Below are 22371 nucleotides of genomic sequence, written 5' to 3'. Positions count from 1 at the left end.
ACACAAACTTATAAATATATTAAAAATGTATGAATTTGACCTATTTTCATATTTTTATTGACTGATAACTTATAGGTATAGTGATTTTAAATCCATTTTCACATCGAGTTTTGAGTCTTTTAAGTATTAAAACAATACAGCTTTTTTTGTGAGTCTTATTACGATTTGGACCTGTACGAATCAAGGAAAGAGTTTTAGAAGAGAATTGGATCAATATACGCCAAAATAGGGGAAGAATTAAGATGGCGACTGATCGGTACTCTACGCTACTGACTAATTTTGGAGGCACATTGCCACTAATCAATGGAGAAGGCGCCGTATAACGATTGGTGGAGGTTAGGAAATCTAGTTTTGTGTCTAAAATTTAATTGCAATATTGGATACATTTTGTAATCATAATAGCACTTCCAATGAAGGGGCTTTTAAGTGAGTTTCTTAACATCAAATCATCAAAAATAATTAAAATGAAAGAAAGAGAATAGAGATGGGTTCTTAAGTTTCTCATTTTTATAAACAAGGGTTAAGCCCAAATGCCACATGTCTTATTCCAATTTGTTAATTTTTATTTTTCATTTAAAATTTAATTAAATAATAAAAATAAACTAAAAATAATATTATTATATTAATGAGTATCTAGTCATTGGAGATGCTCTAGTGACGTTGCTATCTATGAGACAAATACAAATACTACTCTTTTTTATTATTCAAAGATAATAATAAACTTTCATATCGTATGGTTTTAAATGAAAATCTCTTCTGAAGTCATATTCAAATTAAAATGACAAAACATTTAAACACGTATGATTCAATATTTATGGGTGCATTTTGATTCAACCCATTTAACTTTTTTTTCCTTAAAAATAGTTGAATAAACTATAAGTATGTAGAAAATAATATGTAAAATAGAAAAAATAATATTTCAGATTTATGTTAATTATGTTTTTCAAAAATAGTCAAAATATTAATGGATAGTCTTGGATACATTGAATAGAAAAAAATCTACAAGTTTTTAATGACTAAATCTTTATGTCTACGGTGGAGATTCATCTGACGGTTATTAATCCATATCGTTATGTGATTATAAATAGAGGATTATCTTTCTATCTACCACAACTTCACACATCCAAAAAAAAAATTTATGTACACTACTTCAACCATTTTCCATTCGTAACTTTCTTCTCTCCGTTTCTCTCCTCTTATCTCTACCCTGCTGCTTGTTTTTGTAAACCATCTATCTCATTTCTTAGATTGTAAAGGTATGTTATGCTGATTTGATTTGCAGTGTCACTATTTAACTGTTTTATATACAATTTTTGTTGAAGAATATATATATATATATATATATATATACTCACTTTAATTTTATATTCAAGCTATGATTATTTTATGTTTTATTTATTTGATTAATTTGTTGAGAGGAAAGGTCAGAGTAAGATAATTTTCTAATGTTATTTTTTTTGTTGATGTCAAAATGAAATTATATTTATACTTATATGTATGATATTTCTACACGATATATGTTTTCTCTGTCCCATTGTTTGTGAAGACTCCAATTTGATTAAGAGTTCTTCTTAATCCAGGGGATGTCATCACTATAGAATTCAGATCTGAACATAGTGTTATGCAATTGACTTATACTATGTGGTTTGAATATCGTCAAGCAATAGTTTTAAACATCTCCTTTTAAAACCCTAATTATATATATACATCAGTTCAAGTCGTTTTTTTTTGTTGCTTGATAAGAATAATTTAAGTCTCGGAATCGAGTCTCCAAATGCATTTTACCCTCGTTGCCCTTGAGTGATTAAAAAAAAATACTTGAGCGCATCATCGAGTGTCTACATAGTTGATTATAATTTTAGGGTTCCCATAAATCTCAGTTTTACGGAGGACCAATAGTGAGTGGACTCTTTCACTTATTAGTGTTGCACAAAAAAAAGTTTCGTTAATTCTTTTTTTTTTTAATCATTATAAGAAAAGGAACGAATGTCTTTTTGTTTGTATAATGTTATCCACAACCATATTTTTGTAAACCTATCGCATTTTGACTAATCTATGGCTTATTACTTTTGTATACTGATAGGATTTGCAATGGATAACCTCATCAACATCCCAAAAAACCCATCACCATCAACCTCCGGCCTTCCTCCTCCTCTACATGTCACACCACTACGAATCATTAGACCATCTGATGACTTCAACAACTACTCCTCTGGTATTGGTCCAAGTACTGCTCCAAAAAAACAAGGACGTGGTCGACCAAAGGGTTCCAAAAACTTGAAGACCCCAGTGGAGAAGCCAAAAACAGAAGATCCCAAAAACAAAAAGGTGCTCTCTCCCCGAAACTTTGATTCAGGGATAACCGAAGCAGAAAGGGAAACCGGAAATCAGGAGATAGTTGAGTTGGTTTTGAAGCGGTTTGACGCGGTAAGACGGAGATTTTGCCAACTAAACCTCCAGAAAGACATCCTTACAACAGCGAACGTTAATTGTAGGACTATGGGGGTCCAAACTAATATGAGAAGGAGGATTGGTCTTGTTCCTGGAGTACAAGTAGGTGATATTTTTTATTACTGGGGTGAAATGTGCTTAGTCGGGCTTCACAAACAAACGGTTGGCGGCATTGATTATATGACGGCTAATGATGGCGCAGTAGAACCTCTTGCAGCAAGTGTGGTTACATCAGGACAGTACAATGATGAAACCGAGGATCTTGAATGCTTGATTTATTCTGGATATGGCGGAGCGGATAAGAACGGTTTACCTCGTGATCAAACTATGGACAAAGGAAACCTTGCACTAGATACCAGTAGAAGAATAGGAAATGACGTTAGAGTCATCCGAGGTAGACGCGACCCCAATGATGACACTAGAAAGGTATACATTTACGATGGACTTTATCTAGTTTCTGAGACGTATTCTGTGATAGGAAAAAGCGGGCGTAAAGAGTTCAAGTTTAAAATGGTGAGGAAACCAAATCAACCTAATTCTGGTTATGCAAACTGGAAATTAGCTGAAGAATTGAGGATGCACGACCCGAGGCAGGGTTTTATACTTCAAGATCTTTCTTTTGGAAAAGAGGTTTTACGAGTGCCGCTGGTTAACGATGTAGATGAAGATGACAAAACAATTCCTGAAGAATTTGAATACATCACATCTCAGCATCACTCAGGAATGATGCTTGATTTAAACATCGATCCCCAAGAACTTGGATGCCAGAATTGTCAAGGTCAGCCATGCTTTCATCAAAGTTGCATTTGCATGCGAAGAAATAGTGGCGAGTTACCGTACCATAACTCCATTTTGGTTTGTCGTAAACCATTGATTTATGAGTGTGGTAAATCTTGTTCATGCTCCAACGACTGTGAAAACCGATTGGTTCAAAACGGTTTGAAGTTACACATGGAAGTGTTCAAGACGACAAATTGTGGTTGGGGTTTACGTTCTTGGGATCCAATCCGAGCCGGGACTTTTATCTGCGAGTTTGCTGGTGTGAGGAAGACAAAAGATGAAATACAAGAAAACGATAATTTCTTGTTCGACTCATCTCGATTTTATATGAGGTTTAAGTGGAACTACGAACCTGAGCTTGTGTGTGAGGATGTATGGGAAAGTGTTCCTGAGGTTTTCAATCTTACGACGCAAGTATTGATAAGCGCCAAGGAAAAAGGGAACGTTGCTCGATTCATGAATCACAGCTGTAAGCCTAATGTTTTCTGGCAGCCTATTGAATCTGATACATACGTTCGCATTGGGCTTTTTGCGATGAAGCATATTCCTCCAATGACAGAGTTAACATATGACTATGGAGTTTCTTCTGTAGAGCGTATTGGAGAAGATGAGAGGCTTTACAAAGGCAACAAGATTTGTCTCTGTGGTTCAGTCAACTGTCGTGGCTCTTTCGGCAGATTTGTACTCTATATATCATCATTTGGTTCTTTTGTAATTTGTTTCTTCTAATTTCCTTTTTTTTTGTCATTTGATTTCTTTGTTTTCTCTGAGAACAATGAAAAAAAAAGTCCTTTGTTTTCTTTCCTACAATTTAGAACAAAAAAAAAAAAGTCCTTTGTTTTCTTTCCTACAATTTATTCTTACCTTGTTCAACAATTGAACTGAAGTTTAGAATAACCATGAGAAAACTTAATAAATAGGAAAATCTCAGTCACTTTGAAACTTGGATTTGAACTTAGCTTTATTAATTGGAACGTAGAACTTGGACTTAAGTTATCTCACCTAGGGGCTTGATAATCGTGTCATGGGATTATACATTCGAAGTTTTTTTTTACCATTTTTATCGCTTTTGCTAACTCTGAATGGCTAGACTATATTTTAATCTAGTACCAATCCTAACCTTAACCACTTTTTTTATATCTTGTGCATTCTTGTGCTTATATTGACATGTGAATATATTTTGACCAAAATATATATTTATATATATATTGACATATGAATATATATGCAAAAGTTATGAAGTATACTAATCAACAAAGCTGATTTTTATTAGGATTATAGATGTGGAAAGAATGGAATGGTTAGAGAATGTTTATGAGGCTTTTGAATTTTTTTTCCTTGATATTAAAGTTGAGAGAAAACAGGTTCTTATCCTCATTGTATAATTCTTCCCAACAAAAAAAAGGAGGAACCAATATTTTTGTGTAACTCTTCCACTACCACTTTTTAATATGTCCATGTCTTCTCTTGGCCCGTGAGCTCACCCTTGATTGACGGTCTGTATCACCATATTCTAGAGGCTTTAAAGATTTTTTATCGACCTTACAAATCAACAAATGATCGGTGCTACCATATTCTAGAGGTTTTAAAGATTTTTTATTGACCTTACAAATCATCAAATAATCTTTCTTCATATTGTTTCCTCACTTTGCACAATACAGAAAATCATTTTCTGGTAGGTCACTCATCCTGAAATTGCTCCAGTCCAAATGTTTAACTATTAAAATTTTCTCATAATGTTTGACCAAAAAATTTAAGTGCAATTTCATAATGCAGATACCCAAATCAAATATGTTGGGCTCATCTCAAATACCACATTATTTTAATATAGTTTTTTTTTGTCAACTGATTATAGCAAGTTCTCGGCTATAATAGTACTTTTGCAGCATTTTTTGCTCAAAAATATGTTTTTGAAAACATTTTTTTATTGAATGTCATTAAATCTTTATATTCATATCCAAAAAGTTTAGTTAACTCTCTCTACTATCCTTATAACCAAACACATTTAAAATATTTTAAATATCCATATATACAATGTTCTACAATTAATATATATATTTAGAAGATTTATTCCAGATTAAAAAATTTATTCTCCTATCATCTCTTTTTTATTTTAAAATTTAAATGTAAAGAATCATTATATTATACATAATGTTAATGAAAATATATATTTTTCTGCATATATTGTGATTTAAGTTTTTTTAAAAACAAATATATATTACTCAATTAATATAAAAGTGTTTGTTCAACATACATATATAGTAAATTTACCGTATATAATAAATTATAAAATTTTAAGAAGTTTATAATTTAGAACTGAAATATCTAAACTTAATAATTTTTTTAAATTATGAATATTTAAACATATTAAATTTCAAAATAACACAAACGAGTTATATTACATATCGGGTGATATGACATAACATGATTGAATTGATAATACTTAAAGATAAAATATTATTAATATGATATTTCAATACGGGGAAAATCATCATTTTCCTGAACAACACCAATATAAAATATATCGAATCATACAGATTTAATTAAAATTGTATTAAACAAAAGTTGTTGTGCTGCGTATTAAAATAGGATATTAACAAAAACGAAGAAAAATAACTTGTCTCGCGGTATACTACGGGTCATAATCTAGTTTATTTATTAAGTTCATCCAAATTTTAAATGAATTTATATATTATTTTGAATATTACTTGATACAAAAGTTGAAAAAACTTTATGCAAACCAATGATAATCTTTTATAATAAGCTTCTACTATATTCTAATCTACGGTACAGCGTGAGACAATTTTATAACTAAATTCTTTTAATATTAAGTCGTAATTATTTTTAAAATTTTATTTTGTTTTATTTATTTATGTATAATTGTATTTTGATTGGTTAATTCTAGGATTTAATCCGTGGTATATGGAGAAACAATTTTTTACATAATTGTAATTAATCAAGTTAATTAGATATGTCTAATTGTATAATTCATTTAAGAAAATAATAAAATAATAATTTGAAAAATGAAAAAGGAATAAATAAAAAACAAAAACGCTCGCTCCTCTCTCCTCCGTCCAGTTCGCCCTAGCCGTCAAAAGAGCATCTGCTCTCTAGCAATGGTGTAGCTATGGCTCGCCGGCGTTGGATCCTGCTTGTGTGTTGCTGCTCCGTCTCTCTCCCGTCAAATTCAAGCTCGTCTTGATTTAAGATCTCGTTTAAACCGTACTCCTGGTTCAAATCCGGCGTTACTTCTGCCGTGGTCTGTCTTCTCTTTTAGTCTCTGGCGTTCAACTTACGGGTCCACCGGAATCACTTCGTCTACCGGATTCTTCCCCGGCGCTTGCCCAAGTGTTGTCGTGTCTCATCATGGATATGGGCCTAAGACCATCTCCAATGGTTTTTCCTATTTTTACCTCTAAAATAAAAGAACTCTATAATAGAGGTGACTTTTGCTCCAATGGATACCTCTATTTTTTCCTCTAAAAATGAATATTCCGTAGAGATTCCTTTTTATTTTACTATTAATACCTTTTACTTATAAAAGTTGCAAACTAACCTATTTATTTTAGTATTTGTGAAACTTTCATAAAATTATGATATTATTTAAATTTTTAACATTCATAAATATTATTTAAATATCACATTTATTAAAAGAAATACATTGCATCATATAAAATAATAAAACATAGTAGATTTTTTTAACCATCGACATTAGTGTATTTTTCCCACAAATGTTCAATTAATGTATTTCGAAGTGAAAAATGAACTTCTTTATCTTTGATTTTTCTAAATCGACCTAGATATTCTTGGGATCGGATATCATGAATACAAGAAAGTATACTTTTCTTCGTGAGTTTCCAAAAGAGTTATATAGAAAGTATAAACCAAAAGAGAATGAAGAATATTAAAATATAATACTATGCTAATAAAGGGAGGCAAAATAATCTTACGTGTAACATAAGTTGTTGGTCAGAGACTGAAGTCCATCAGCGGTGAAGTTGTTCTCATCCCAAAGAACGTGGTAATGAGCAGGTCGAGAAGTGCCATGTTAATGTAATTTTGATTAGTTAAACACTTATTAAATCTCACCCACACAATCACATGAGATTATGGGTGTTTCACTTGTATATTAGATTTCCTTTTTTCCACAACGGGAATGTGTAATTTGGACGCCACATGCTTAAGGTACAATATCGGTCAAACACAAGATTCACGAACAATTTAATTGTTAAAGTTTTTTGTCCGGTCAAATACAACATGCACTGGCCTCGATTATACCATGTCTTGTCAATCCAAACATTCACAAACCCAATTAAAATTTGATCTTTTACAAACATTGTCCATTAATAATTTACACATGCATTGGTTAATTATTTGAGTTTGACCGAAGGAAAACATGCATTAGTTAAAAATATGCATAGACAAACATTAAACTATTTAAATATATATTTTATTTATTTTGATCGTAAATATAAAAGTGTTAAAAGTTTAAGGACCATTTTATAAATAAAAAAGTTCAACTCTATTATACAGGAAAAAATAGAGTTCCTTTATATATAAAGGAAAAAATAAAGATCTCTATAATAGAGGTAGAAATAGAGATGGATTGGAGTAGATTTTACTCTAAAATAGAGTCAAAAAGCAAATATAGAGGTGGGCTGGAGATGTCCTAAGTCTCTCTCAATGAATTTTGGGAGAGCCCTTCTCTCCTAGTCTGCTGCTAACCTTCTTCTGGTGATTTCCTCACCGGTTCTCCCTCCCCTTAGCTTCTCCATCAACCTTGCTTCCGGCTCTTTAGCCATCCCATAATATCAGGTTATGCTGGTGTCTTCCGGTCTATCTTTTGCTCCTCCCCGTCCTATCTGCCGCCATGATGTTTTCTCGCTTGAGCTAAGTCTTGTGCGGAGGAACCTAAAGCTGTTTCTTTGATGGGCCTGGTCCAATACTTCTTGGACATGTGGGTGTGTTTTCTCCTTAGTGGGCTTACGTTTTTGGCTCATTAATAGAGTATGTCTTAACTGCCCAACCATGTTTCTTGTGTGGCTGTTCGGTGTGTTCTTCAAGGTTTGATGGGAGTCACCGGCTAGGTTTTGCATTGCTGAATTTAGAAGACCTTTTGTTGGACATACTTCTGTCCATCGCTCTTGTTGGAGGGGATATACTTCTATACTCCTCCCTGATTTTGGTTTTGCTTCTCTTTCCAGGTTATTGGAGAAAAGCATTCCACCGTCATCCTTGCTTCCATGACGCTTGTATATTCAACCATCTTGGTGCCCTGTCACTTTTGTCTTCTCATCCAATATTATGATTGTCTTGTCTGTCTCAGTGGCGAACTAAATCTCGACCAATATCTTAGCTTGTGTATTTCGTGTTGTCCAAAGTGTCTTCTTACTTATTCGCTATATTGTTTTAAATTATCAAAGTTTCCGCGACTACAGTTATTGTCTAAATGTTAGGATTGCTTTGCTCTTCATTCTATTTGCTTGTATCTTGTCTTTGGACTTGCTTTTGGATCAAGGAGTTGATTAGTGTGGTATAAAATCTTGGTGTACAAAAAAAGAAAGAAAAATAATTTATCCATATTGTAGCACAGATTAATGATATTTTAAATTTATATTAATATCAACTAAAACTTCTAACATCCATGAACCAAATTGTAGATTTTGGGGATGGGTGTGATACCAGGGTAGTGTCGATCAACACCAGCAATTTTTGGTTCGACCAGATCGTTTTAAATCGTCCAATTGGAGCTTTTTGGCTTAAGTGGAATTCCAAACCGGGATATATAAGTGAGAACTCGACCTGAGGGTTTCGGGAAAATCACTTTGTGCCATATAGAGAGAGAAATAGAGAGAAAAGATAGAAGAGAGAGTGTTCTTGAGAGATTGTGGTGATTCTAGGCTTGTTTGAGAGATATATTCTTGTGGAGTGGAGATCTAGGAACAAAGGAAAAGATTTCTAAAGGTTGGATTCGTCGTCGTTGCGCCATAACTTTTTGCAAAAGAGGTGAGTGCATGACCATGGGTGATCTAAGTCTGAGAATCTTTTGTTTTACTTGTTTTGTGGCTGTTTGTGTTGTTTTCTTGTATGTTTGTGGTTGGTTGTTGGTTCCCTTGAGTTTCTAGGACCTTTGGGTGAGTTTCGGGCGATTGGAGGTTTTGGGCAGCGGATCTACGACTTTCGGCTTCGAGCAGAACGTGTCTACGGAGTCGGTGTCGATCAACACCAAAAGGATATCGATCGACACTAAGGGGTTGGAGGAGAGGTGGTGTCGACCAACACCAAGGGGTTGGAGAAGAGGTGTCGATCGACACCAAGGGGTTGGAGGAGAGGTGTCGGTCGACACCAAGGGCCAGTTCGTTCGACACCAACCTGTTCAGCAGACTCAATTGTTGTTAGTGGTGTGCAAGTATGTGACGTGGAATCATGACGATGAGGAGGAAGATGATCTAGGGTCTCGGTTATTGTGTTATGGTTATGTTATTGATGTTGGAACCTTGGATAGAGTTATGCTAGGTTGTTTGATAAAATGGTTAGGGATGTTATTGTATTGATGATATGGTTGTTTTGTGTTGTTGGTATGTTTCCGCTGTGCATATTGGTTGTTGTTGGTTTATTGATGAGTTGTGGTTTGGTTAGTTTAATTAAGTAGTATGGGATGATTAATTATATATTGTTATTATTAAAAAAAATATCTGGTCGGAATGTTTCAGTTTGGTATCAGAGCCCTTACGGTTCTAGGATGGTTAAGTGGATGGTTTAGAGCGGTTTAGGAATTTAATTGGTTGAGTTATTTTCCTGTTGCTTGATGTATGATGCTGTGTGAGGGAATTTATTATGAGTAGTTAGTCGATTGCAAGTGGTATGGAGTCCTAGTATCATCCTCTTCGAGCCTTAAATGAGATTCGACGGTAAGATGTGTTCTTTGTGTGCGGTTTGTTTGTGTGCTTAGCCTTCTGTTCTGGTAGTGCAGATGGTTAGAGAGGGTGCTGTTGCTGGTCGTGGACGCGGACGTGGTCGTTGTCGTGGTAGGGGCAGAGGCCCGGTGGTTAGTGATACCACGGATCAGAGGGTGACAACTGAGGGCGTCGGCGAGTTGCAGCGCTTCTAGGAGGGGTTTATGAGTGTGGCCGGTGGAGGTGCCGATAGGACCGTAGGCGCCGAAGAAGTCGGTGTGGACGGTGTCGGTGCCAGGGTGGCCGGCGATGCTAGGGTTCCGGGTGCGGAACTCCCAGCAGGTGGAGCCCCTTGGGGAGGTTTTGACCTGGCAGGCTTGTTGACGCAGATATTTGAGCGGTTGCCGGAAGTTTTACTGGCACAGGCTTAGGTGGTTCCGCTAGTGGTTGGTGGACAGGGACTAGTGGTGCAGCCTGTGGCTAAGGTGCATGCATGTGTGCAGCCGGGGGCCGAGGTGGTGGATGCACAATATCTTAAGATGTTGGTACAACTACGGCATGTGGGTGCAGGATTTTTCTCGGGAGGCACGGATCAGAGTGTGGCGGATGAGTGGAGAGAGCGGATGGAGGATATTTTCCAGTCGCTCTGGTGACTGACCAGTATCGGGTGGACTTGGCAGTGCACTACCTGTCGAGAGATGCACATGTGTGGTGGAGGTCGCTGACATGCAGGAATATCGTCGATCGTGTTATCATAAAATAGAGTTCTTTTGGAGTTTTGACTTGTGTGTCATGTGGAAAAAGAAATTTGCACGAGATTTCTAAAAATGGGAAGTTTCCATAAATAGAAAGTTTCCAAAAATGGAAAGTTTTGCATGAGTTAGAAGTTGTCTATTTATGGAAAGGGTGTGTGTGAACATCCAAAGTGGTTGGGATGTTTTGGAGTCTGGCCTAGGAGTGGCCACAGTGGAGGTGACGTTCCGGGAGGGAATATGGTGGTTGGTAGGACATTGTGATGCCTTACGCGGATCACGGGGGGTGGTCATGGTTGATGAAATGCTTATAAACGTTATGAATGTTTGTTGTAGGGGCGGGGGTCCTAAACAACTCATGAGGAGATGAGGGTTCTCCTGAGGGAACACGGGGTTCCCTAGATACCGATAGGTCGAGGGACTGCGGTTCTGAGGGTGGTAGAGGAGATGGAGGTTTTCCTGAGGAGATGGGGGTTCTCCTATTACCGAGATCTTGAGGGTGACGACAGTGTGGCTCGAAAACAGAGGGTCTGATATTGTGATTGGTATGGCTTGAAGGTTGCGACCTAAGAGCAAATGAGTTGGCGGCAAAAGTGTCAAGGACGTGGGAATAAGCATTGTAACTGGATGTGGGTTTTAGGAGATTGATGGGGTTCAATCTTAGGTTTTTGGTTGAGACCGGATGCGGATCTCGGGGTTGATGGGGGTTTAGTCTCGGGGGTTATGTGTGTTGACCGAGAGGCTTAAGTTTATGCTGGCCAAGGGGCAGAGTTTTGTTGTTTGGGAAACTCTAGTTTGGGGTTGTCCGGTGGAGTTTGGTTTGTGCTGACCAGTGGGGACAAGGTGTATGGACCACTGGTTCAGGTTGTGGTGTGAACCGTTGCGACGGTGGAGATTTTTGTAGTTGGGGTGCGGTGTTGCGGGATTTGAGGACAAATCCTTGTTGGTCGGGGAGAATTATAACATCCGTGAACCAAATTATGGATTTTGGGGAAGGGTGTCGGTCGACACCAGGGTAGTATCGATTGACACCAGCAATTTCTGGTTCGACCAGATCATTTTAAAACTTCCAATTGGAGCGGTTTGATTTAAGTGGAATTCCAAACTGGGATATATAAGTGAGAAGTCGACCTAAGGGTTTTGGGAAAGTCACTTTGTGCCGTCTAGAGAGAAAAATAGAGAGAAAAGAGAGAAGAGAGAGTGTTCTTGAGAGATTGTGGTGATTCTAGGCTTGTTTGAGAGATATGTTCATGTGGAGTGGAGATTGTGCTAGGAACAAAGGAGAAGACTTCTAAAGGTTGGATTCGTCGTTGTTGGGACAGAACTTTATGCAAAAGAGGTGAGTACATGACCATGGCTGATCTAAGCCTGAGAATCCTTTTTTTTTGCTTATTTTGTGGCTGTTTGTGTTGTTTTCTTGTATGTTTGTGGTTGGTTGTTGGTTTCCTTGAGTTTCTAGGACTTTTGGGTGAGTTTCGGGCGATTTGGAGATTTTGAGAAGCGGATCTAAGACTTTCGGCTTTGAGCAGAACGTGTCTGCAGAGTCGGTGTCGATCAACACCAAAAGAGTGTCGGTCGACACCAAGGGGTTGGAGGAAAGGTGTCGGTCGACACCAAGGGCCAGTGTCGGTCAACTCCAGAAGGGTGTCAGACGACACCAGAAGGGTGTTGGTCAACACCAACCTGTTCAGCAGACGGCTGATGCTTGTTTTCCTGGTTTGTTGTGTTTGCTTGTTGTTTGTTAAACATTGGTTTCTTAGTTGTTTGTGTGTATAGATCAGTAGATACGAGTATTGCCTCACTAAGTATTTTTGATAATACTTACGCATTGATATGTATATATTTTACACTCTTTCATCATGCATTTGTTATTCATTTATTTTTCTTAACTCATTGTTTTGCATTGTTTTTAGTCTTTTTTGCATAATATGCATATATAGGTAGTCTTTGCATTGATCCTGCATACATCTTGCATATTGTAGTTATTTCAGGTGTTTAGGAGATGTCCAGGCTGTTGGAACCGAATGGAGGTTGAGACATGCGGCTCAACCAAGCATGCCTGGAATGGACGTCATGTGACTCGACCGATATGCGACTTGGATGCACTCCCAGGAAGAAGTACCAGTATCCCACTCGATCCATCATGCCTGGAATGGATGTCATCAACGCTCGAGCCACGCTCCAACATCAACGCTCGAGCCACGCTCCATCATCAATGTTCGAGCCACGCTCCAACATCCACGCTCTAGCAGCATTCCAAACTCCCTCACTCGAGCCGCTCGACAGCCGACGTTCCGAACTCCCTCTCTCAAGCCGACTTCGTCTCCCGTTTGAGCCTCACCAATCGAGCCAACCGCTGAACTCAATCGAGCCAATTTCACTCACGCGCTCGAGCCACCATTCGAGCCACCAGTTGAGGGATTTAGCTTTCGACGTCTTCACCAAATTTGTAGGGAATTGAGTCATCTTTCCAATGCCATTTATTTCAAGCCAATCGGAGGTATGGTTCAAGAGTTATAATCGTTTTAGTGGATGCGTATACACCCAGCTCGAACCAACACCACTCTGGATCGAGCCAACACCACTCTGGATCGAGCACTTCTAAGACAAGCTTTTCAACCATAGTCCTGCTCGCAACATTAGTACAACTACCACCATCAATAATTAAACTACATAAATTATCTTTAACCAAGCATCGCGTGTGAAACAAGTTTTCCCTTTGTGATTGTTCCTCAGCCTTAGTTAGAACACTCAAAGATCTCCTCGCAACAAGCAACTCTCCATTAGTAGGGGCTTCCAAACCCTCTTCCAAAGAGTCGTTTTCCGAACGTTCTTCTTCAGATTCTACTTCGCCATTATCTCTAAGGACCATGATTCTTTTGTTGGAACACTCGCTTACATAATGCCCAAGTCCTTGACACTTAGAGCATCTAATATCCCTTGCCCTAGTGTTCACCTCCTTACCCTTTCCTTTTGGTCTGAATCTAGCAGTTTTGGCTTGACGAATGGCTTGTAGTCCTTTTGGTAGCTGGGCTTTTCCTCCTTTTTAAAACTTGGTTTCCCTAAACTGTAGTTGGTCTTGGCGGTGCTGTAGCTGGATCGAGAATTCTTCCGTTTGATTTGCTGTTGGAACATGACTGCCTTGTGAAGAATCTCCTCAAGTTCCACATAGTGCTGGATTTCTAGACGGTCTTGGATTTCTCGGTTAAGACCTCCCATGAATCGCGATATAACAGCTTCTTCATCTTCTTGAATATCAGCTCTTAGCATAAGGGTTTCCATTTCCTTGGAAGTACTCCTCGACTGACTTGCTTCCTTGAACCAAATTCCTCAAGCGCTGATGTAGATCGTGGTGATAATAACTCGGCACAAATCTGCTTCGCATGACGGCTTTCAGCTGGTTCCATGTTTCGATCGGTATATCTCCGATATGTCTGCGGCTGGTAACAAGTTGATTCCACCAACTTAAGGCATGGTCGTAGAAATCAGTAGCAGAAAATTTAACCTTGTTGACCTCAGTTACCTCTTGACAAACAAAGACTAACTCAATTCTGCTCCCACTCCAAGTAAGTGTCCGGGTTGCTGGTTCCATGGAAAGCGGGAATCTTGAACTTTAGACCTCCCAAAGGATCTCTAGGGACTGGACGGTCTCGTCGACACCTACGCTGACCACTGTGTGAAGAACCGTGACTGTAATACTCCCTGGTCTCGTCGTCTTGCCTTGGTTCCTCATGGTGCTGCCTTTGATGCTGATTTTGTTCCGGGTTGTCTTGATTCAGATGTAGAGTGCCAAGTTTTTGATCAAGCATGGTTGCCATGGCTGCTGTGACTGATTTCATGATTCTCCTTTCCAGGCTAGATGTAGATAACTCTTCCTCTTCTTCAGACGTCACCATGGTACCTGAAAATCAAATCAAAGATCCCACAAGTAAATAGTTCCAAAAACACGGAAATAGAAACGGATCTGGAAAAATATGAAAACGGTTCAAAAAAATTCGGAAATCAATTTTCAAAAATAATAGACTTAAAGCTGATCCAAATGCAATTGATTTTGTAATTTTTGAACAAGCAAAACATTTTATAAAACTCTTGCAAGATGAACAATGAATGTGGGAAAAAGAGAAAGTGACGATTGGAATTTCAAAACCTGGTTGCAAAGTGGCTCTGATACCACATGATAGAATCCTGGGTGAGGATCTATTCCCATGAACACACTTTGCAAGGTTTTGAAGAGGGATGAATAAAATGGTGAAGAAGAATGGGTGGAAGATGCAGCGGCGGAGAAGGTGAAGAGGTGGAATTGCAGCGGATTGAAGGGGGAGAACGAAGTGTACTTCTCAGAGAGATGGAGAACTCTTGGACTACAAGCTTGATTACAACTTAGATATAACACACTAAGAAGTAAACAAGTTGAGAAGATATTACACACTTCTCTGATTAAACAAGTAGAAAGAAGTTTTTTGATTAAAATGTTTGATGAAAAAGAAATGAGAACTACATTGTTTTTTTTTGTAGGAGAAGGAGGACGAAGGAGAAGAGGATAGAAGGGAGAAACATGCAAGAGCATGCACAAGATCGAGCTCATGCAAGGACATGCAAGAGTCCACACTCATGCAAGCTCATGCACAATGTCTTGAAAATAACAAAAGCAATAAATGCAAAAAGATAGAGAAAATAGGCCAAGGCTTTGTAATGGGTCTTGGACCACGACATGGGCTGGCAAAGGGGGTCTTGAAAGTGTTACTTAGGCCTCATTAAAAACTTTGTCAAGAAAACCCAATGAGACAAAACTTGACAAGGGAAAAAGAGTGCATAAGCAACACTTAATCCTTTACCGAGCACCTTGAGCTGTGAGCATCGTCCAAATGGTTTGAACCACGTCTTCCTGCTTCTTGTCCAGTTCCTTAATTAGTCCATTGATAGCTTGGTTGAACCTCCTGGATTTTGACCTTGTTAGAGGACCCGCCGGAACGATGAACGCTTCCTCCGATGCTTCCGCTGGTACAAGCTGCTCCTCCGGTGCTTCCTCTGGTACAAGCTGCTCCTCAGGTCCGTTTGGTTTGGTTGAGCTGTCCATGGTCTCATCAGGTTGGTTCGTGCTTCCCATGAGTTTCTAGGAATTTTGGGTCAGTTGTAGAGTTGGAAAACGGTTCTTCGACTTTTGGCTTAGAGCAGAACGTGTCTGCGGAGTTGGTGTTGATCGAAACCAGGTGGGTCTCGGTTGACACCAAGGTGTTGACGGCGCGGAGACTTCGCGAGTGTCGGTAAAGGGTTTCCGGGTCGAGGAGGGGTGTTGGTCGACAATGAGGAGCAGTGTCGGTCGATACCAAGGAGCAGTGTCGGTCGACAGGTGTCGGTCGACACCAGCAGGTGTCAGTCGACACCAGGCAGGTGTCGGTCGACACCAACCCTTTCAGCAGGCGGCTGATAGTTGTTTTTCTTGGTTTGTTTGTGTTTGTTTGTTGCTCGTTAGACATTGGAATCTCAGTTTCTTGTGTGTATAGCCCAGTAGATGGGAGGATTGCCTCACTAAGTGTTTATGACAATACTCATGCATCTCAATTTGTGTTTATGGTGCAGGTAAAGACAAAGTGTGATCGTGGAATCAAGGCAATGAAGAAGAGGATGTTCTAGAGGCTTGATTGTTTGTTCTATGTTGCTGTTAGAGCATCTCTAATGGTTCTCTATTTTTGACTCTAAACTCTATTATAGAGTAATTTTCCAATCAATCTCTATTTTCACCTCTATGAGGCTGCTATTTTTTTCTCTAGATATAGAGGAACTCTACCTTTTCCTCTATAAATAGAGTTGAACTATTTTATTTGCAAAGTTGTTCTCTTAATCTTTAACTTCTTTTATTTATGACCAAAATAAATAAAATAAGTATTTTTAAGAACTAATACTATAAATTTAAGTATAAATATTTATTCTAAAATATTGAGACTACCATTTGCAAAAGATAATTTTATGAAAGTGTTACAAAATTTAAAGTAAAATGGGTTAGTTTCCAATTTTTATAAATAAAAGGTGTTACTTGTAAAATAAAAATAGAATCTACTTGTAATATTCTTTTATAGAGGAAAAAATAGGGAAAACCATTGCAGAAAAATTATCTCTATTATAGAGATCCTTTATTATAGAGGAAAAAATAGGGAAAACCATTGGAGATGGTCTTAGGTGGCTAGAATGGAATGTAGTGGTCTAGGACGGATGTTTAGATTTTGGGTTCATTGTTCTATAACTTGGTTTATGATATTGGTATTGATGGTTAGGTGTTATTGTATTATTATTTGATTATTTATTTCATTGGTTTATTGTTTGGTTATTTTTGCTGTTTAGTTTGAATGTGGTTAGGTGGTTAGTGAATATGGAATCACTAGGTTATTATTATTATTATATTAAAAAAAATGGATCGGATCGTTTCAGTAAAGCATAGTATTATAGGACATAAGCAGGTGACTCCGCAATTTTAAATCGACTACAATTTTATGTCCATAAGCAGGTGACTTTGGCGGACAAAACCCATGACAGATGTAGGGTTAACACTTAGAAGATGACCCGCTACATTTTCATACATATATTATCCTATTTTTCTTCAGATAATTAAGAGGTTATCCGCTTACATCTATATATTATCTCAAGCCAGGAATCTTACAATTTTATATAGTTTTCTCTTAAATGTTATTTGAACTGGTGACTTCTAGACTTTACCGGAGAGTCTTTATCAATTGAGTTATTATCACTTGATATATCATGAAAGCATGAAGATTTCTTATGCTACAAGATGGTGGTGTAGGACTCGGGAAGATGGTTTCGCGCCTTGAAGAAATCATGGAAATTGGATGACGTGGCATTATGTTTGAAGACTGCTTGATTGGATGACAAGATATTATCGTATCAACTAGAAGATTTACACTTATCCTTGTTTAGGAAACTAGGTTATAGGAGGGTTCCTATATATTGGTTTGTAAAGGCAAACATGTTGTTTGGCCGTCAAGAGAGATAGTTTGAGACTTAAGAAAATATAAGTCTTGAGAGCTTTTGTATTAGAGAGTTATTGAGAATTGGTCAGTGACAAGTCTTAAGCAACTGTGTGTAAAACTGATTAAACACATCTTGTAAGGTGGTTTAATATTAGAACAAGTTTTGTTCATTACTGGCTTTGCTTTGTTTTTACATATTATGCTATTTTGATATGGGTAAATGTTTTTGTAAAAAACACAAACTTATAAATATATTAAAAATGTATGAATTTGACCTATTTTCATATTTTTATTGACTGATAACTTATAGGTATAGTGATTTTAAATCCATTTTCACATCGAGTTTTGAGTCTTTTAAGTATTAAAACAATACAGCTTTTTTTGTGAGTCTTATTACGATTTGGACCTGTACGAATCAAGGAAAGAGTTTTAGAAGAGAATTGGATCAATATACGCCAAAATAGGGGAAGAATTAAGATGGCGACTGATCGGTACTCTACGCTACTGACTAATTTTGGAGGCACATTGCCACTAATCAATGGAGAAGGCGCCGTATAACGATTGGTGGAGGTTAGGAAATCTAGTTTTGTGTCTAAAATTTAATTGCAATATTGGATACATTTTGTAATCATAATAGCACTTCCAATGAAGGGGCTTTTAAGTGAGTTTCTTAACATCAAATCATCAAAAATAATTAAAATGAAAGAAAGAGAATAGAGATGGGTTCTTAAGTTTCTCATTTTTATAAACAAGGGTTAAGCCCAAATGCCACATGTCTTATTCCAATTTGTTAATTTTTATTTTTCATTTAAAATTTAATTAAATAATAAAAATAAACTAAAAATAATATTATTATATTAATGAGTATCTAGTCATTGGAGATGCTCTAGTGACGTTGCTATCTATGAGACAAATACAAATACTACTCTTTTTTATTATTCAAAGATAATAATAAACTTTCATATAGTATGGTTTTAAATGAAAATCTCTTCTGAAGTCATATTCAAATTAAAATGACAAAACATTTAAACACGTATGATTCAATATTTATGGGTGCATTTTGATTCAACCCATTTAACTTTTTTTTCCTTAAAAATAGTTGAATAAACTATAAGTATGTAGAAAATAATATGTAAAATAGAAAAAATAATATTTCAGATTTATGTTAATTATGTTTTTCAAAAATAGTCAAAATATTAATGGATAGTCTTGGATACATTGAATAGAAAAAAATCTACAAGTTTTTAATGACTAAATCTTTATGTCTACGGTGGAGATTCATCTGACGGTTATTAATCCATATCGTTATGTGATTATAAATAGAGGATTATCTTTCTATCTACCACAACTTCACACATCCAAAAAAAAAATTTATGTACACTACTTCAACCATTTTCCATTCGTAACTTTCTTCTCTCCGTTTCTCTCCTCTTATCTCTACCCTGCTGCTTGTTTTTGTAAACCATCTATCTCATTTCTTAGATTGTAAAGGTATGTTATGCTGATTTGATTTGCAGTGTCACTATTTAACTGTTTTATATACAATTTTTGTTGAAGAATATATATATATATATATATATATATATACTCACTTTAATTTTATATTCAAGCTATGATTATTTTATGTTTTATTTATTTGATTAATTTGTTGAGAGGAAAGGTCAGAGTAAGATAATTTTCTAATGTTATTTTTTTTGTTGATGTCAAAATGAAATTATATTTATATTTATATGTATGATATTTCTACACGATATATGTTTTCTCTGTCCCATTGTTTGTGAAGACTCCAATTTGATTAAGAGTTCTTCTTAATCCAGGGGATGTCATCACTATAGAATTCAGATCTGAACATAGTGTTATGCAATTGACTTATACTATGTGGTTTGAATATCGTCAAGCAATAGTTTTAAACATCTCCTTTTAAAACCCTAATTATATATATACATCAGTTCAAGTCGTTTTTTTTTGTTGCTTGATAAGAATAATTTAAGTCTCGGAATCGAGTCTCCAAATGCATTTTACCCTCGTTGCCCTTGAGTGATTAAAAAAAAATACTTGAGCGCATCATCGAGTGTCTACATAGTTGATTATAATTTTAGGGTTCCCATAAATCTCAGTTTTACGGAGGACCAATAGTGAGTGGACTCTTTCACTTATTAGTGTTGCACAAAAAAAAGTTTCGTTAATTCTTTTTTTTTTTAATCATTATAAGAAAAGGAACGAATGTCTTTTTGTTTGTATAATGTTATCCACAACCATATTTTTGTAAACCTATCGCATTTTGACTAATCTATGGCTTATTACTTTTGTATACTGATAGGATTTGCAATGGATAACCTCATCAACATCCCAAAAAACCCATCACCATCAACCTCCGGCCTTCCTCCTCCTCTACATGTCACACCACTACGAATCATTAGACCATCTGATGACTTCAACAACTACTCCTCTGGTATTGGTCCAAGTACTGCTCCAAAAAAACAAGGACGTGGTCGACCAAAGGGTTCCAAAAACTTGAAGACCCCAGTGGAGAAGCCAAAAACAGAAGATCCCAAAAACAAAAAGGTGCTCTCTCCCCGAAACTTTGATTCAGGGATAACCGAAGCAGAAAGGGAAACCGGAAATCAGGAGATAGTTGAGTTGGTTTTGAAGCGGTTTGACGCGGTAAGACGGAGATTTTGCCAACTAAACCTCCAGAAAGACATCCTTACAACAGCGAACGTTAATTGTAGGACTATGGGGGTCCAAACTAATATGAGAAGGAGGATTGGTCTTGTTCCTGGAGTACAAGTAGGTGATATTTTTTATTACTGGGGTGAAATGTGCTTAGTCGGGCTTCACAAACAAACGGTTGGCGGCATTGATTATATGACGGCTAATGATGGCGCAGTAGAACCTCTTGCAGCAAGTGTGGTTACATCAGGACAGTACAATGATGAAACCGAGGATCTTGAATGCTTGATTTATTCTGGATATGGCGGAGCGGATAAGAACGGTTTACCTCGTGATCAAACTATGGACAAAGGAAACCTTGCACTAGATACCAGTAGAAGAATAGGAAATGACGTTAGAGTCATCCGAGGTAGACGCGACCCCAATGATGACACTAGAAAGGTATACATTTACGATGGACTTTATCTAGTTTCTGAGACGTATTCTGTGATAGGAAAAAGCGGGCGTAAAGAGTTCAAGTTTAAAATGGTGAGGAAACCAAATCAACCTAATTCTGGTTATGCAAACTGGAAATTAGCTGAAGAATTGAGGATGCACGACCCGAGGCAGGGTTTTATACTTCAAGATCTTTCTTTTGGAAAAGAGGTTTTACGAGTGCCGCTGGTTAACGATGTAGATGAAGATGACAAAACAATTCCTGAAGAATTTGAATACATCACATCTCAGCATCACTCAGGAATGATGCTTGATTTAAACATCGATCCCCAAGAACTTGGATGCCAGAATTGTCAAGGTCAGCCATGCTTTCATCAAAGTTGCATTTGCATGCGAAGAAATAGTGGCGAGTTACCGTACCATAACTCCATTTTGGTTTGTCGTAAACCATTGATTTATGAGTGTGGTAAATCTTGTTCATGCTCCAACGACTGTGAAAACCGATTGGTTCAAAACGGTTTGAAGTTACACATGGAAGTGTTCAAGACGACAAATTGTGGTTGGGGTTTACGTTCTTGGGATCCAATCCGAGCCGGGACTTTTATCTGCGAGTTTGCTGGTGTGAGGAAGACAAAAGATGAAATACAAGAAAACGATAATTTCTTGTTCGACTCATCTCGATTTTATATGAGGTTTAAGTGGAACTACGAACCTGAGCTTGTGTGTGAGGATGTATGGGAAAGTGTTCCTGAGGTTTTCAATCTTACGACGCAAGTATTGATAAGCGCCAAGGAAAAAGGGAACGTTGCTCGATTCATGAATCACAGCTGTAAGCCTAATGTTTTCTGGCAGCCTATTGAATCTGATACATACGTTCGCATTGGGCTTTTTGCGATGAAGCATATTCCTCCAATGACAGAGTTAACATATGACTATGGAGTTTCTTCTGTAGAGCGTATTGGAGAAGATGAGAGGCTTTACAAAGGCAACAAGATTTGTCTCTGTGGTTCAGTCAACTGTCGTGGCTCTTTCGGCTGATTTGTACTCTATATATCATCATTTGGTTCTTTTGTAATTTGTTTCTTCTAATTTCCTTTTTTTTTGTCATTTGATTTCTTTGTTTTCTCTGAGAACAATGAAAAAAAAAGTCCTTTGTTTTCTTTCCTACAATTTAGAACAAAAAAAAAAAAGTCCTTTGTTTTGTTTCCTACAATTTATTCTTACCTTGTTCAACAATTGAACTGAAGTTTAGAATAACCATGAGAAAACTTAATAAATAGGAAAATCTCAGTCACTTTGAAACTTGGATTTGAACTTAGCTTTATTAATTGGAACGTAGAACTTGGACTTAAGTTATCTCACCTAGGGGCTTGATAATCGTGTCATGGGATTATACATTCG

The 22371-nt window shown here is 37.0% G+C and overlaps 2 protein-coding genes and 1 long non-coding RNA gene across 5 annotated transcripts; 2 read left to right on the top strand and 1 right to left on the bottom strand.

Annotated features, from left to right (window-relative positions):
- Positions 1 to 1109: 1109 nt before the first annotated feature.
- LOC147924578 (histone-lysine N-methyltransferase, H3 lysine-9 specific SUVH7-like) lies at positions 1110 to 4079 on the top strand. Of its 2 annotated transcripts, XM_087494329.1 has the most exons (3): positions 1110 to 1256; positions 2084 to 2845; positions 2930 to 4079. In XM_087494329.1, exons 2-3 carry the CDS (start codon positions 2092 to 2094, stop codon positions 3958 to 3960), a joined length of 1785 nt encoding a protein of 594 aa, XP_087350455.1. In that variant the 5' UTR covers positions 1110 to 1256; positions 2084 to 2091; the 3' UTR covers positions 3961 to 4079. The 2 variants fall into 2 exon arrangements, with proteins under 2 accessions (XP_087350455.1, XP_087350454.1); XM_087494328.1 differs by having other exon boundaries at positions 2084 to 4079.
- Positions 4080 to 12679: 8600 nt separating this feature from the next.
- On the bottom strand, positions 12680 to 15492 carry LOC147924577 (uncharacterized). The gene is made up of 2 exons (XR_015586297.1): positions 14403 to 15492; positions 12680 to 14319 (listed from the first exon to the last, which is right to left on the bottom strand). It is a non-coding gene; the product is annotated as an uncharacterized LOC147924577 (long non-coding RNA).
- A 3699-nt stretch (positions 15493 to 19191) lies between these two features.
- Positions 19192 to 22130, top strand: LOC147924576 (histone-lysine N-methyltransferase, H3 lysine-9 specific SUVH7-like). 2 transcript variants are annotated; one of them, XM_087494250.1, is made up of 3 exons: positions 19192 to 19353; positions 20183 to 20944; positions 21029 to 22130. In XM_087494250.1, exons 2-3 carry the CDS (start codon positions 20191 to 20193, stop codon positions 22006 to 22008), a joined length of 1734 nt encoding a protein of 577 aa, XP_087350376.1. In that variant the 5' UTR covers positions 19192 to 19353; positions 20183 to 20190; the 3' UTR covers positions 22009 to 22130. The 2 variants fall into 2 exon arrangements, with proteins under 2 accessions (XP_087350376.1, XP_087350375.1); XM_087494249.1 differs by having other exon boundaries at positions 19207 to 19353; positions 20183 to 22130.
- Positions 22131 to 22371: the final 241 nt, after the last annotated feature.

Source organism: Camelina sativa, chromosome 17 (assembly GCF_030686135.1).
Source record: "Camelina sativa cultivar CO46 ecotype springtype chromosome 17, ASM3068613v1".
NCBI lineage: Eukaryota > Viridiplantae > Streptophyta > Magnoliopsida > Brassicales > Brassicaceae > Camelina > Camelina sativa.
Note: the sequence above shows the minus strand (reverse complement) of the source record. Positions and strands in the feature narration are given on the sequence as shown.

Excerpts from the sequence above, each read along its gene's own strand:
- LOC147924576 (XM_087494249.1), top strand. The coding sequence starts at position 20,191 with ATGGATAACCTCATCAACATCCCAAAAAACCCATCACCATCAACCTCC.
- LOC147924578 (XM_087494328.1), top strand. The coding sequence starts at position 2,092 with ATGGATAACCTCATCAACATCCCAAAAAACCCATCACCATCAACCTCC.